Genomic DNA, 15,191 nt, shown 5'->3' on the forward strand with positions numbered 1-15,191 from the left:
AAGGTGACGAACAATCTAATACAAAAACTTGGGAATGAGGGGGTGAATTGGACCAGCTTGAACGGTTCTCTCGATCAAAGAAGCAAAGCTAATTACTTTCATTTGATTACTATATAGGTACCTCCATTTTTAGACAAAAGGAAGTCAAGTATTTTGGAACAGAGGGACTAGAATTCAAGTTAGACTAAATCACTGATACTACTACTATTTTCGAAAGAGATGGCTGTGATGACGTGTTAATCGGAATAAATTACTAGCCACCGGCCACTAGTAGACAACAACCATCGTATCCAGGTCCGTAAATCCGGGTGACACACAGCTAGCAGCGTCGGGTGGGTTTGCCGAGCGTGGCGAAGCGCCCGCAAGCATGTTGAATTTGTCGCATCCACGCAACCTAATGAGTCTGCGACTGCTGGTGCGATCGTTCCTTGTCGCATCCTTTTGCAAACTTAATCGGATTCCGCCGGGATTGTGCACAATGTACGTGCAGTGCTATTATGTACTGTACTCCTCGGTAATTAAGTTTGCAAGGGTATGTACAGTGCGAGTGCATGGATGCATGTGTGACCGCCTCCTCAGGCTCGCCGGGTCCGACTCGGACCAAACTGATCCTTGCAAGCATGCTCACGTCACGTCGCGGCTTTTGCCCTTAGTTTCTTTGGTTGCTTTGAGCTGGGTCGCACGTGAACGCATGATTAGTTGGTAGTACTACTACGTAGTTGGTCTCGCGCGCTCCGCAATATATATAGTGTGTGCATACATGCAAAAAAGCATTGACTTTTCACTCCTATTGGCCAGCCGGCATGATCAGGCGCATTATGTTATATATAAGCTGGACGTTTCAACCTAGTAATATAATTCCTTTCTAGCTATAGTCAGGGGCACTCCTATTGGCCAGCCGGCATGATCAGGCGCACTCAAAATGTGTTGTCATATATACAGCCACTTGCACGCTCATACGTCGCTGTAAACCTTAGCTGTAGAAGACAGGATCAAACAACCCAACCACTACCTGTTCAAAGTCTAAATGGACTTTCTTCTTCTTCTTCTTCTTCTTCTTCTTCTTCTTCTTCTTCATCATCATCATCATCATCATCATCATCATCTTGTTCTTCTTCGTCTTCTTCTTCTTCTTCTTCTTCTTCTTCTTCTTTTGTTGCTTCAAGCTGGGTCGCGTCACACGTGAACGATGATTAGTATATCGTTGGTGGTAAACATTATATACTGTATATATATGCACTGAAAATATGTCGTCATATATGCAGCCACTTGCACTCGCATATGAATTAATCTCATACCTCGGTCTAAACCTTTGATCGTGTACTTGTCTCGCACTGCACTGATCATCGCTATCAATCCGGCCATTCTTCACTAAACAATACAAAGAAACCATTATTAGCATTACTAATTTACTTGGGCAAATGCTGGGCAACAACGTTGTGTAAAGACTTTGCCCCCGGCTCCTTCAGCTGGCTGGCTCCGCCACTGCATGCATGTGGCTCTGTCACGTCATACGGTTCTAAGTAAGCGTGGTCGTTACTGATTCGTGGCACCGTATGTCTGCGACGAAACGTTCGCGTGACCAACGCGTTGGTTCGCCAACAGTTCCCCCAAGAGTGAGCTTTCAATCACGTCAGCAAAAGGTTTCGTTTGTTTAACCTCCTGCCAGTGGCGGAGCCAGGAATTTGCTGTTGGGTATTCTTTAAAAAAAATGCCAAAGCAATACAATAGAACAATAAATGTACAACAAGATGATAACATCAATGACTCAATGACCAGCATTGCAAGTGCGGCTTTGTGAGATCAACAATCTCCATAGCATTAACAATATCTTGATCTTTCTTTTGCAAAGCTCTACTCAAGTCATCGGTGTATTCAAATATTTCTTGCATCAAGTGTGCCATGAAAACAAATTCAAATGTCCGGAATGATGTCAACATAGTCATTGCTGCTACCGCCTCTGTGCCGTTATACTCTTTTGCAATCTTGATGAGAACACGCCTTACTGCGGGATACATGGAGATAATATGGTTGATAATCTTGTAATAAGAGCCCTAACGAGTATCACATGGTCTTCCAATACCCATTTCTTGATTCAAACCCATCCCGGTTTCTACTTCTTCCAACTCTAAGGCAGCAATAAGTTCCTTAGCCTGCTAGTTGATGGATGGCGCTGTCGCCGCGGGAGATTGCCGGCACGGGGGGAAGCGGGTAACCGAGGGAGGAGAAGGCCGGCCGCCGGACCTAGAGTCGCTCGCCGCCGCCAGAGCCTCCAGGTAGCGCTAGGTTTGGGGGAAAAGGATAGGGAAACTGAAGATTCGTTGGATCTGGAATCGGGAGATGCCCACTTGAGCGGTGGACAATTTTCGTGTTTTGACCCTTTTCCGTAAGTTGATCCAGATCTGACCCTAGTTTGCAAAAATTTCGAGATCTGGCCTTTTTTCTACCGCCAGTGTCCTTGACGATAGGGTATAACAGTGTACCGCCAAGGTCTCTGGCGGTAGGGTTGCATGCCCTACCGCAATTTTTTCCTAAGTATCAGACACAGTGTGTATTCGTACCTACCGCCGGACACTTTGACGGTAGGGTTATATAGGCTACCGCCACCGTGTTTGGCGGTAGGGGTCCGTGCTGCTGATGTGGATAAGTTTTCTACCGCCAGAGACCTTGACGGTAGGTTGTTATACCCTACCGCCAAGAACACTGGCGGTAGGAAAAAGATCAGATCCCGAAATTTTTGCAAACTAGGATTAGATCTGAAACAACTATCAAAAAAGGGTCAAAACACGAAAATTATCCTCGAGCGGTCGGCTCCTCGCGCGCCTGACCAGACGCTCGCTCGCTCGTGTCTGCCGCCCCGCGTCGCTGCCGTGGTGCGTTTGGGTTGGGCCAAGACCAAGTTAGCCGTTATACCGTATAACTAGGTAATTGCCCGTGCGTTGCAAAGGGTACATAAATATTTTATATGTACCTCGCAAAAAAATATAATATTTTATATGTAATCACTGTGATTTATTTAGCATAGCTTTCGCATTGTGCTACAGAACCGCAATAAGAGATGCGAGATCATAAATTTTCAAATGAGTACACAATCAACTATCATTTTTTCTTTATTCTTTTTTCAACTATGACACAAAGCAACGTCCGATATTTCAATTCCCATCTTTACTATATTGGCAATATAGCAATATTTGTAGCCGCGGATTTGGTGAACATGGGTGCGCGCGCATCCTTTATGAATAGTAAATTCAAAAAAATGCTAGAAAAATCAAAAAAAATCTGAATTTACTTTATAAATATACATAGTCAACCGGTATACTCGCATATGATGTTTCACGAAGAAATCACATCCGTGGTAATCTGGGCAAAAATGACAAAATCGAAGCTATATTAAAAAACACTGTTTAATGAATAGTATGATCGCATTTGTATTTTCTTCACTAAGAATACCATGGGTGTTAATACATCATGAAACTTCACACGTGAGTAGAATGAACGACTAAGATTCATACCGCAAAATTTCAGAATTTTTTTAATTTCTCTAGTATTTTTTATGAATTTACTATTCACATGGGTGCGCGCGCACTCATGTTCACCTTTGTATTTTCGTATTTGTGGTAGTTATAATACCAACAGTGCACTGAAGTGCACCATAGAGTGATGCCAAACCATGCGCATCAATCCACAAGCCACTAATTTGAAGATGTGAAAGTAAAAAAGGAAAATCTAGTATACCTTTGGCACTCGCAAAAAAAAACAGTAGAACTTTGGAAGACAAAAGAACATCCGAAGATCTTGTAAGTTGTAAGAGTAATCCCTACACAAACCAAAATATTTTGGCAGTGTGTGCTTATCTAATAGTTCAAGCAAAAGCAAAAGCAATCGTTCCCAGATACCCTGAATCTTTCACAGCAAAGACCTTGCATTGCAAGTTATTGCAGCAGAGAATCACGATGTATGCTGCCGCCACTGGTAGAAAAAGAGGCTTCCATACGCCCCCATTAGTCCCCAAAACAATCGAACCGCGACCAAAGGGGTCTTTAGTCGCGGTTCGGGACGAGACCCGCGACCAACTATCTGGGCCCAGCGCGCTCGGTCGACAGCTGGCGGACGGGAGGGGCTTTAGTCCCGGTTGGCCTGGCCAACCGGGACTAAAGGTCCCCGAAGGCCTTTAGTCACGGTTGGCCAGGCCAACCGGGACTAAAGGCCCATCCAGCTGGCGGACGGGAGGGGCTTTAGTCCCGGTTGGCCTGGCCAACCGCGACTAAAGGTCCCCGAAGGCCTTTAGTTGCGGTTGGCCAGGCCAACCGGGACTAAAGGCCCATCCCTATATATAGGACTCAGCTCACTTCACTTCACTCAGCTCACTTCACAATTTTCAGAAGGGGGTGGTGGGTTTGCTTTTGGTTCCTCCTATGCACACAAGGTGTTTGATGAAATGCCCGAGAGCCTGAAACAAACATGATATGAAGTGTCCGAGCCACACTTGAGCTTTCTCATTTATTTTTCCTCCGCGATCGCGGTTAGCAACTTGAACCTTTCATGTGTCATTGATAAAATATGCATGTGTGTAGTTCATTGTTTAATTTGTATTTCTAGCTAGTTAGTTTAACAAATGCATGATGGTTAATTATATACTTTATATAATAATAATGCAGATGAATCGGCAATGGATGTACGGTCCCCGACTCTCCGGCGAGTTCACTACGAGTTTGAAAGATTTCCTCGTAGTGGCAAATGCGAACAAGCAGCAAGGTGTTATTATCTGTCCATGTGCTGTCTGTAAGAATCAGAAGGGTTACTCCTCCTCAAGAGACGTTCACATGCACCTGCTTCGGCACGGTTTCATGCCAAGCTATAATTGTTGGACCAAGCATGGAGAAAGAGGGGTTAGAATGGAAGAAGATGAAGAAGGGGATGATATCGATGACAACTATCATGATCATTTCGGTGATACTTTCATGGAGGATGATGCTGAAGGTGGGGAAGGGTTAGGTGAAGGTGAAGAAGAGGCACATGATGAGCCCGCTGATGATCTTGGTCGGACCATTGCTGATGCACGGAGACGCTGCGAAACTGACAAGGAGAGGGAGAATTTGGATCGCATGTTAGAGGATCACAAAAAGTCGTTGTATCCAGGATGCGATAATAGTCTGAAAAAGCTGGGCTGCACACTGGATTTGCTAAAATGGAAGGCACAAGAAGGTGTAGGTGACTCATCATTTGAAAATTTGCTGAAAATGTTGAAGAATATGTTTCCGAAGAATAACGAGTTGCCCGCCAGTACGTACGAAGCAAAGAAGGTTGTCTGCCCTCTAGGTTTAGAGGTTCTGAAGATACATGCATGCATTAACGACTGCATCCTCTACCGCGGTGAATACAAGAATTTGAATGAATGCCCTGTATGCACTGCATTGCGTTATAAGATCAGAGGCGATGACCCTGGTGACGATGTTGAGGGCGAGAAACCCAGGAAGAGGGTTCCCGCCAAGGTGATGTGGTATGCTCCTATAATACCACGGTTGAAACGTCTGTTCATGAACAAAAAGCATGCCAAGTCGTTGCGATGGCACAAAGAGGACCGTAAGTCCGACGGGGAGTTGAGACACACCGCTGATGGAACGCAATGGAGAAAGATCGACAGAGTGTTCAAAGATTTTGCAGCTGACGCAAGGAACATAAGATTTGGTCTAAATACTGATGGCATTAATCCTTTTGGCGAGCAGAGCTCCAGCCATAGCACCTGGCCCGTGACTCTATGCATCTACAACCTTCCTCCTTGGTTGTGCATGAAGCGGAAGTTCATTATGATGCCAATTCTCATCCAAGGCCCTAAGCAACCCGGCAACGACATCGATGTGTACCTAAGGCCATTAGTTGAAGAACTTTTACAGTTGTGGGCCAGACCTGGTGTACGTGTCTGCGATGAGCACAAAGGAGAGGAATTTGACCTACGAGCGTTGCTTTTTGTAACCATCAACGATTGGCCTGCTCTCAGTAACCTTTCGGGACAGACAAATAAGGGATACAATGCATGCACGCACTGCTTACATGAGACTGAAAGTGTACGTTTGGTTAATTGTAAGAAGAACGTGTACCTGGGTCATCGTCGATTTCTTCCCCGAAATCATAACGTAAGAAAGAAAGGCAAGCATTTCAACGGCAAGGCAGATCACCGGCCGAAGCCTGCGGAACGTACTGGTGCTGAGATATTTGATATGGTCAAGGATTTGAAAGTCATCTTTGGAAAGGGTCCTGGCGGACAATCAGTTCCGCGGGGAGTTGACGGGCACGCACCCATGTGGAAGAAGAAATCTATATTTTGGGAGCTAGAATATTGGAAAGTCCTAGATGTCCGCTCTGCAATCGACGTGATGCATGTTACGAAGAATATTTGCGTGAACCTGCTAAGCTTCTTGGGCGTGTATGGGAAGACAAATGATACAAAGGAAGCACGGCAGGACCAGCAACTTTTGAAAGACCCAGATGACCGGCATCCGGAATGGTTTCAAGGTCGTGCCAGCTACGCTCTTACCAAAGAAGAGAAGGTCATTTTTTTTGAATGCCTGAGCAGTATGAAGGTCCCGTCTGGCTTCTCGTCGAATATAAAGGGAATAATAAACATGGCGGAGAAAAAGTTCCAAAACCTGAAGTCTCACGACTGCCACGTGATTATGACGCAATTGCTTCCGATTGCTTTGAGGGGGCTCCTACCGGAAAATGTTCGAGTAGCCATTGTGAAGCTATGTGCATTCCTCAATGCAATCTCTCAGAAGGTAATCAATCCAGAAGATCTACCACGGTTACAGAACGATGTGGTCCAATGCCTTGTCAGTTTCGAGTTGGTGTTCCCACCATCCTTCTTCGATATTATGACGCACCTCCTGGTCCACCTAGTCGAAGAGATTTCCATTCTCGGTCCTGTATTTCTACACAATATGTTCCCCTTTGAGAGGTTCCTGGGAGTATTAAAGAAATATGTTCGTAACCGTGCTAGGCCAGAAGGAAGCATCGTCAAGGGCTATGGAAATGAGGAGGTAATTGAGTTCTGTATTGACTATGTTCCTGACCTTAAGCCGATTGGTATTCCTCAATCGCGGCACGAGGGGAGACTAAGTGGAAAAGGCAAGATCGGAAGGGAATCCACGATATGTATGGACGGTCATTCTATGACTGAAGCACACCACACAGTTCTGCAAAATTCCAGCTTGGTGGCTCCGTACTTCGAGCAACACAAGAATATTTTACGCTCGGACAACCCGGGGAAGCCTGAATCCTGGATTAGAAAGGCCCACATGGAGACTTTCGGCAGTTGGTTGCGAAAACATTTAATGAATGGCAATGATGTTGGAGATCAGCTGTACATGTTGGCCAAGAAACCATCTTCGACTATAACGACTTTCCAAGGGTACGAGATAAATGGGAATACATTTTACACCATCGCCCAAGATAAAAAGAGCACCAACCAAAACAGTGGTGTCCGCTTTGATGCAGCAACCGAGAATGGGCAAAAGGTCACATATTACGGTTACATAGAGGAGATATGGGAACTTGACTATGGACCCTCCTTTAAGGTCCCTTTGTTTCGGTGCAAATGGTTCAAGCTAACAGGAGGTGGGGTAAAGGTGGACGAGCAATACGGAATGACAATGGTGGATTTCAACAATCTTGGTTACCTTGACGAACCATTCGTCCTTGCCAAAGATGTCGCTCAGGTTTTTTATTTGAAGGACATGAGTAGCAAACCGAGGAAACGGAAAGATAAGAAAACGATCAGTACATCATGCGATGATCCAAAGCGCCACATTGTTCTTTTAGGGAAAAGAAACATCGTGGGAGTGGAGGACAAGACAGACATGTCAGAAGATTATAATATGTTTGGTGAAATTCCGCCCTTCAAAGTGAACACTGACCCAAGCATTAAGTTAAATGATGAGGATGCTCCATGGATACGGCACAATCGTAAGCAAGCAGGGACACAAGGGAAGAATTGATGTGTAATAATTTATTGTACCAAACTTTGTATTTGGTCGATGAACTGAGTGATGTATCAAACCTTTTATCAAACCTTCAAGGGATTTTAAAATGAATTAGTTTTATTTTTCTGATTTTTTGATATATAATTGTATTTTTAAGATTTTAAAATGAATTAGTTTTATTTTTCTGATTTTAAAAGGAAAAAGGAAGAAGAAGAAAGAAGGAAAAAGGAAGAAAAAACAGAAGAAAAAAGGAAAAACAGAAGAAAAAAACAAACAGAAGAAAAACATAAGAAAAAAACAGAAGAAAAAAACAAACAGAAGAAAAAACAGAAGAAGAAAAAAGGAAAAAGGAAAAAAGGAAGAAAAAAACAGAAGAAAAAAGGAAAAACAGAAGAAAAAACAAACAGAAGAAAAACATAAGAAAAAAACAGAAGAAAAAAACAAACAGAAGAAAAAACAGAAGAAAAAAGGAAGAAAAAAAAGAAGAAAAACAAAACAAAATAAATAAAGCAAAAAAGAAAACAAAAAAAAGGCAAAAAATAAAAAATATGCCACCTACTGGGCCACCATGGCCTGAATACGACTAGAAACCCATTAATGGGCCAGGATTCAGGCCCGCAGAAGGCCCAGTAGGCCCACAGGCACATAGTGACAGAATAGGCCCGTAAGCCTGCATTTGAGAGGAGCTCGAAGTGGTGAGCGCAGCCGCGCTTATAAACCACTGTCGAAGCCTCTCGGCTAGCGAGGTGGGACTAAACATCCCACCGCACCGCGCCAGTTCCAGCACAGACCCTTTAGTCCCGGTTGGGGAGGAGGACCGCGACTAAAGGGTACCCTTTAGTCGCGGTTGTTGTCCCCAACCGCGACTAAAGGGTCTTTCTGCGCGGGAACTAAAGCGGCGCCAAAACCCTTTAGTCGCGGTTGGTGTGGCCAGCCGCGACTAAAGGGTACCTTTAGTCGCGGTCCGCCTCCCCAACCGCGACTAAAGGTGCGTCTATAAATACTGCACTTAGCAGTTTCGCCACTTCCCATTCTCCTCTCTCTCGACGCCGAAGCGCTGCCCCGACGCCGATCGACGCCGAAGCCCTGCCCCGACGCCGACGCCGACGCCGAAGCCCTGCCCCGACGCCGACGCCGACGCCGAAGCCCTGCGCGCCGCCGCCCCCGTCCCCAGTGAGCGCCGCCTCCGCCCGTGCCCTGCCCTTGCCCGCCGCCCGTGCCCTGCGCCCTTGCCCGCCGCCCGCCGCCCGACGCCCTGCCGCCCGCCGCCCGACGCCTTGCCGCCCGCCGCCCGCTGGCCCTGCCTGCCGTCCTCCGCGCGTCGGCAGAAGAAGAAGAAGGAAGAAGAAAAAGGAAGAAGAAGAAGCAGAAAGAAAAGGGAAAAAGGAAGAAGAAGAAAGAAGGAAGAAGAAAAGAAAAGAAAAACAGAAAAAAACAAGAAAAGGGAAGAAAAAAGGAAGAAAAAAAGAAAAAGGAAGAAAACAACAGAAGAAAAACAAAGGAAGAAGAAAAAAAACAAACAGAAGAAAAAAACAAAAGAAAACAAAAAAAGAAAGAAGAAAAAAAGAAAGAAGAAAAAAAGAAAGAAGAAAAAAAGAAAGAAGAAAAACAAAGGAGGAAGAAAAAAAAGGAAGAAGAAAAACAAAAGAAAAACAAGAAAAAGGAAGAAAAAAGGAAAAAGGAAGAAAAAAAAGAAAAAGGAAGAAAACAACAGAAGAAAAACAAAGGAAGAAGAAAAAAAACAGAAGAAAAAAACAAAAGAAAACAAAAAAAGAAAGAAGAAAAAAAGAAAGAAGAAAAAAAGAAAGAAGAAAAACAAAGGAGGAAGAAAAAAAAGGAAGAAGAAAAACAAAGGAAGAAGAAAAACAAAGGAAGAAGAAAAAAAGAAAGAAGAAAAAAAAGGAAGAAGAAAAAAAGAAAGAAGAAAAAAAAAGGAAGAAGAAAAAAAGAAAGAAGAAAGAAAGAAGAAAAAGGAAGAAGAAAAAAAGGAAGAAGAAGAAAATGAAAACCAAATGAAAACCAAAAGAAAGAAGAAAGAAAAAGGAAGAAGAAAAAAAGAAGAAGAAAGGAAGAAGAAAGAAAGAAAAAAGAAAAAGGAAGAAGAAGAAAGAAAGAAGAAAGGAAGAAGAAGAAAGGAAGAAGAAGAAAGGAAAAAGGAAGAAGAAGAAAGGAAGAAGAAAGGAAGAAGAAGAAAGAAAGGAAGAAGAAGAAAGAAAGAAGAAAGAGGAAGAAGAAAGGAAGAAGAAGAAAAAAAGAATTTTTACTTAAAGAATCTTATTTTTTAATTCCTCCTCCTCTATGTCCCCTTAATCTTATTTTTTAATTCCTTTATACTTAAAGAATTTTTACTACATGCAGGAGTGACATATGGCGGACGATAGAACCGAGCCGCTTAGGGATCCGGAGGCTGAACGTTATTTAATGGGCATCATCAACAATGAGATTCCTTATGTGCCGGGCTCAGAATATGAGCAACAAGAGGATGTAGTCTCTTCTTATCTGAACCTTGATGGTGGAACAGAGATTGTCGATGATCAAGAAGGTGAAGGAACGGACATTGTCGACGGAGGTCAACCGTCAACAACCGACGATCTCGAATTGCAAGTAGCAACCACCTCCGGCGAGGTATATATATACATTGAACCTCTCGTGATACAAACTTACTGAAATGTGAATACATATGTATTAACGCGCGCGACTCTCTTTCTTTTTTTAGCCCTCCGGATCGAGTACGACAAAGCGTGGCAAATCCAAGGCGATGAAAACAGGAGAAACATATGCCATTGAGTTTGTCAGTGAAACCGGCAAGCCCCTACAGCACACCTCAAAGTTTATCAACCAATGCGGAGTCGTTGTTAGAGACAACGTCCCGATCACCGTCCAGGAATGGAAGGAGCCAAAGAAGGCACGTCTTGGTTTCAGTTTTGTCGACAAGAGAACGAAAAAGGATTGCTGGAGAAAGCTTATGGAACATTTGATTCTACCTCCGGAATACAACAAAGTCGATGAATTCGGTAACGAGGTTCCGGGTGGACGTCAGAGGAGGAGGCTAGTTAAAGAGTTCGCTCTTCAGAAGATGGGCGAAGCATTCCGGAACTTCAAGAAAAATTTAACCCGTGACTATGTCAACAAGGGCAAGACTCCGGATTTCAATGGACAACATGAGAAACTGAAAGATGATTGGCCAGAATTTGTGAGGCAAAAGCAATCGGAGCATTTCAAGGAAATATCAAAAAAAATAAGGATAATGCGAGTAAGAAAAAGTTCCATCATATTATGGGGCCAGGAGGATACCGCCTTTCGGAGCCTAGGTGGCAGAAGATGGAGGAGGACCTGAGGGTGCGAGGAATCCCTCTAGGTAGAGAGGGATGGGACCCAAGGGCCAAAAGTTGGTGGTACGGGCATGGGGGATCGCTAGACCCGGAGACAGGGGTGTGTGTTCACCGGCAGAGACAGTTTGCTCCCACCCAAGCCCTTATTGACGCAATGACCCAAGCTCAAGAGGGCTTGATCAAGTTCAACAGAGAGAAAGACGCACTGACAACAGCCCTCGGGAATGATGAACACGGAGGACGTGTACGAGGCAAAGGCAAAGTTCCGTGGAAAGTAGGGTTTTCCCAGGACAATGACCCGTACTGTTACAGAAGCCGTAAGAGAAAGACGGACCGGGATGCAGATCTTATGACGAAGTTTGCATCGGAACTCCATGAGTTGAAGCAGACCGTGCATGAACTAGTGAAAGAAAAATCGGCTGCAGGGCCGCATGAAGATCATGAAGCGGATCGCGGAAGCCAGCAGCGGAGAAGCAGCGTGGCTTCCACGGATGCCCCGCCTGGTGCTAGTGCACCGATGATCGAGATTCGTGCACCGGAGCCTCACTACCCCGTGGATTATGTAAAGGAGATGAAAGAATGTGATCTGCATTATCCCGTGGGGAACGTTTCCACGAAGGTAGCTAGCGGCAATGCTTTACCCTGTACACCTGGAGCACTCCACCACAACAACCCCATTGCATATGGCTATGCTCGTGTCACGGTGGAAGACATAGTCCAAGGGTTTGAGGACCTGGAGATTGACAAACCTACACCCGAAGGGGAGAGAAGACTTGGAGATGTCAAGCGCCAGTTCATTCTATGGAAAAAGAAGTACATAGTGTTTCCAGGCGAGGCGCCAAGGCTAGCAAGTCCACCCCCCTCCGATGGTGGTGGTGGTGGTGGCGGTGGTGGCGGTGGTCGTGGTCGTGGTGGTTCACCTACACCTCCTTCACGCCATTCGACGCCGTCCCCCGATCCACAACCTCCGGCGGGTACGACGCCCCCCAATCCTCCTCCGGCGGGTACGACGCCCCCCAATCCACCTCCGGCGAAGAAGCGGAAGCAGGCGGACAGCAAGGAAACCCGCTCCTGGACTATTAACCCGGACCCTTATGTACCTAAGACCACAAGGGTACCGGAGCCATCACTGAAGCCTCTCCTCCCAAGGCCTGGGGAACTTAGTGAAGCTGAAACCAAATTGGCCGCGTCTGCTGATTATGAGAAATGGAAGGCGGATATGAAGGCGAAAAAAGAGCCTGAGCCCAAGCAAGTATTCACTGAGAAGCAAAAGAAGTGGGCTAAGGATTTTTTGACGACACCGTCCCAAGCCGAGCTGAATATGCCTGACGACTATGGACATGAACTTCGTAGGCAAGCAAAAATATTGAAGGAGGAGAAAGAAGAAAGTAAAAAAAAGCGGGAAACAAGTTGACCAGCTCGGGATGCAGAAGAAACAATCGATCCCCCCGCTCATAGTGAAAGCCGGTCCGGAAGAGGACCCCGAGATCATAGCAGCTGCGGCAGCACTTGGATTGACTGTACCGGGTGCCATGAAACAAGCGTCCAAGATTGGTTTGACTCTTCGTGCCTTCTTAGGCCTTGAGGATGCGCCAGTATGTGAGATAGCATTACAATATGTGCGGAATGGGCCTCTCGTCGAGCCTGCGCGGGAAAAGAGTCTACCACCACAAATGCGAAATCTGCTACGTTGGTACAAGCAATTCATAACATGGGCCGACAAAGAATATGTTTATGCGGATGTTACAGATGAGCATCACACCAAACGGTACTCTGTAGAAATTCATATGAGTGAATTGTTCCAGCTGTTCAATCTGCGTGACCTCGACAAATCTATGCTGAGTTGCTACGTTCTGTAAGTGATTTATTTCTACCTCATCTCGTTCTTCATTGCCTGCACTATATATATATATATATATATATATATATATATATATATATATATATATATATATATATATATATATATTGTCCTAACTATATTGTTGCGTACGCTATTATGCAGATTGAAGATTTGGGAATGCAAAATAAGAAACATCCATGATGTTGGGTTCATTGACCCACATATCGTTAATGGACATGTGTTACAACATCACCCCGAAGACGTGGAGAAAGACCTGTACAAGTTTCTTAGAAAGCATCAACTCAAAAGTCATATTCTATTTCCTTACCATTTTGGGTGAGTGTTTCTCTCTTGTGCCCATTCTCTTTTGTTTACTCCATGCATGGTATGTCTAATCGATGAGTTATGCATGACTGTGCATGTAACGTGTCCGCAGGTTCCACTGGATTCTGCTAAATATTGAACTTCACACCTCCAGAGTTCTAATCATGGACTCTATGGATTCGGATCCAAAGCGTTGGGCCGACATGAGAAAAATGCTGCAAAAGTAATTATTTTCAATCATTTGAGCTCTATATCGATCGGTCTCTTTCGTTCATTTCCTAATATCAAGTAACTAATAACTTCCTTATTCATTTAATTTTCTTTGCCCTGTAGGGTTTGGAGACGGTTCTCAGAAGAAATTGTCGGTGAATTCAAACATGAGCTAGATTTCAGAAGGTTAGTTAATGTGGATAAGCAGCCACCGGGGACCAATCTATGTGGATACTATGTTTGTGAGAACATCCGGAGACACACCACGGAGCGGAAGGCATCGGATAGCGTGCGGAACGCGACGGATAACTTGCGGAGGAGGCTTAGTCCAGAACTCGCTTCCGACCAATTCAAGAAGAATTAGCAGGATTTTTCATGAGGGAAGTCATCAATCCTAAAGGAGAACACTATACCGAGGACGAAGAAATTTATATGCATACCCGAGATTGAAACTTGTACGAAGTTGTATATGGTCATCCATCCTAATTGTGTATGGAAACTTGTTCGAAGTTGTATATGGTCACCCGAGATTGAATATATATTATATATTCCTCTTGAATTCTTCTTGTTTGAAATTTCATATGCATGTATATAGTAGCGTAAAATATGTGTACTGAAACTTTATCAAAATTAAAATAAAACACAAAATATAATATAAAAGAAATAAAACACTCCAAACTAAAAAGAAACCAGGTTTAGGGGGGTTAAAACCCTAAACCTGCGGAGGAGCCCTTTAGTCCCGGTTGGCCACGAGAACCGGGACTAAAGGTCCTCCGTCCCGACGGACCACGGGCGCCCACGTGGACGGGCCTTTAGTCCCGGTCAGCCACAAGAACCGGGACTAAAGCCTTTAGTCGCGGTCCGTAAGTGGCGCGACTAAAGGGGGGTCTTTAGTCGCGCATATTTAGTCCCGGTTGCACAGCCGGGACTAAAGGCTGTTGCGAACCGGGACTAAAGGGCTTTTTTCTACCAGTGCGCCTACACGCCCCTGCAGAAGCAAATAGTGCACACCGGCATCACTGGCCTAGGAAGTGCCGCTGGCCTGCTACACATGAGCTGCCGCTCTACTCACATCCAGTGATATGTTCTTTTTAAATAGAAGGGATGAGATTAATTACATTTTTTCAATTATGTATATTCGCACCTTGAATTCCAGTGGTTCTTGTACTTATTTTCGGCCGGGCTGCACTATAATGTTCGTAACGGAACACAAGTGATTCTGTCAATACCTTTACATAAAAATCTGGAGGGGAATATGAGCTGCCAACCATCGTTCATGTACGCTTTGACTTGAGAACCTGTTGTAGGCAAGTGAAAACTGTTTCTGAATTTCAGAAAGGAAATAGAAAAGAGGGTATGCGTTATATACCTTCAGAGTTTGTCTTCATCGAAAACCTTTCCATGTGAACAACTATGCATTAAGAAACCGTATTCATAATGCACGGACATTCTCTTCGTAAAATCCATGCATTAACCATCAGGGAGCGCTCTTCCATATCCTTG

The 15,191-nt window shown here is 44.6% G+C and overlaps 1 protein-coding gene across 1 annotated transcript in view; it reads right to left on the reverse strand.

The window, feature by feature from the left end:
• Window positions 1-779: 779 nt before the first annotated feature.
• LOC109745258 (uncharacterized) overlaps window positions 780-15,191 on the reverse strand; it is a 35,815-nt gene continuing 21,403 nt past the window's right edge. The window contains exons 3-6 of the mRNA XM_073507675.1: window positions 15,058-15,187; window positions 14,918-14,986; window positions 1,299-1,371; window positions 780-1,166 (exon numbers count right to left, since the gene is read on the reverse strand). Of these exons, the coding sequence (XP_073363776.1) occupies window positions 974-1,166; window positions 1,299-1,371; window positions 14,918-14,986; window positions 15,058-15,091 (369 nt within the window). The 5' untranslated portion in view covers window positions 15,092-15,187 and the 3' untranslated portion in view covers window positions 780-973. The remainder of the gene's footprint in view (window positions 1,167-1,298; window positions 1,372-14,917; window positions 14,987-15,057; window positions 15,188-15,191) is intronic.

This window comes from Aegilops tauschii, chromosome 2, assembly GCF_002575655.3.
Source record: "Aegilops tauschii subsp. strangulata cultivar AL8/78 chromosome 2, Aet v6.0, whole genome shotgun sequence".
Classification (NCBI taxonomy): Eukaryota; Viridiplantae; Streptophyta; class Magnoliopsida; order Poales; family Poaceae; genus Aegilops; species Aegilops tauschii.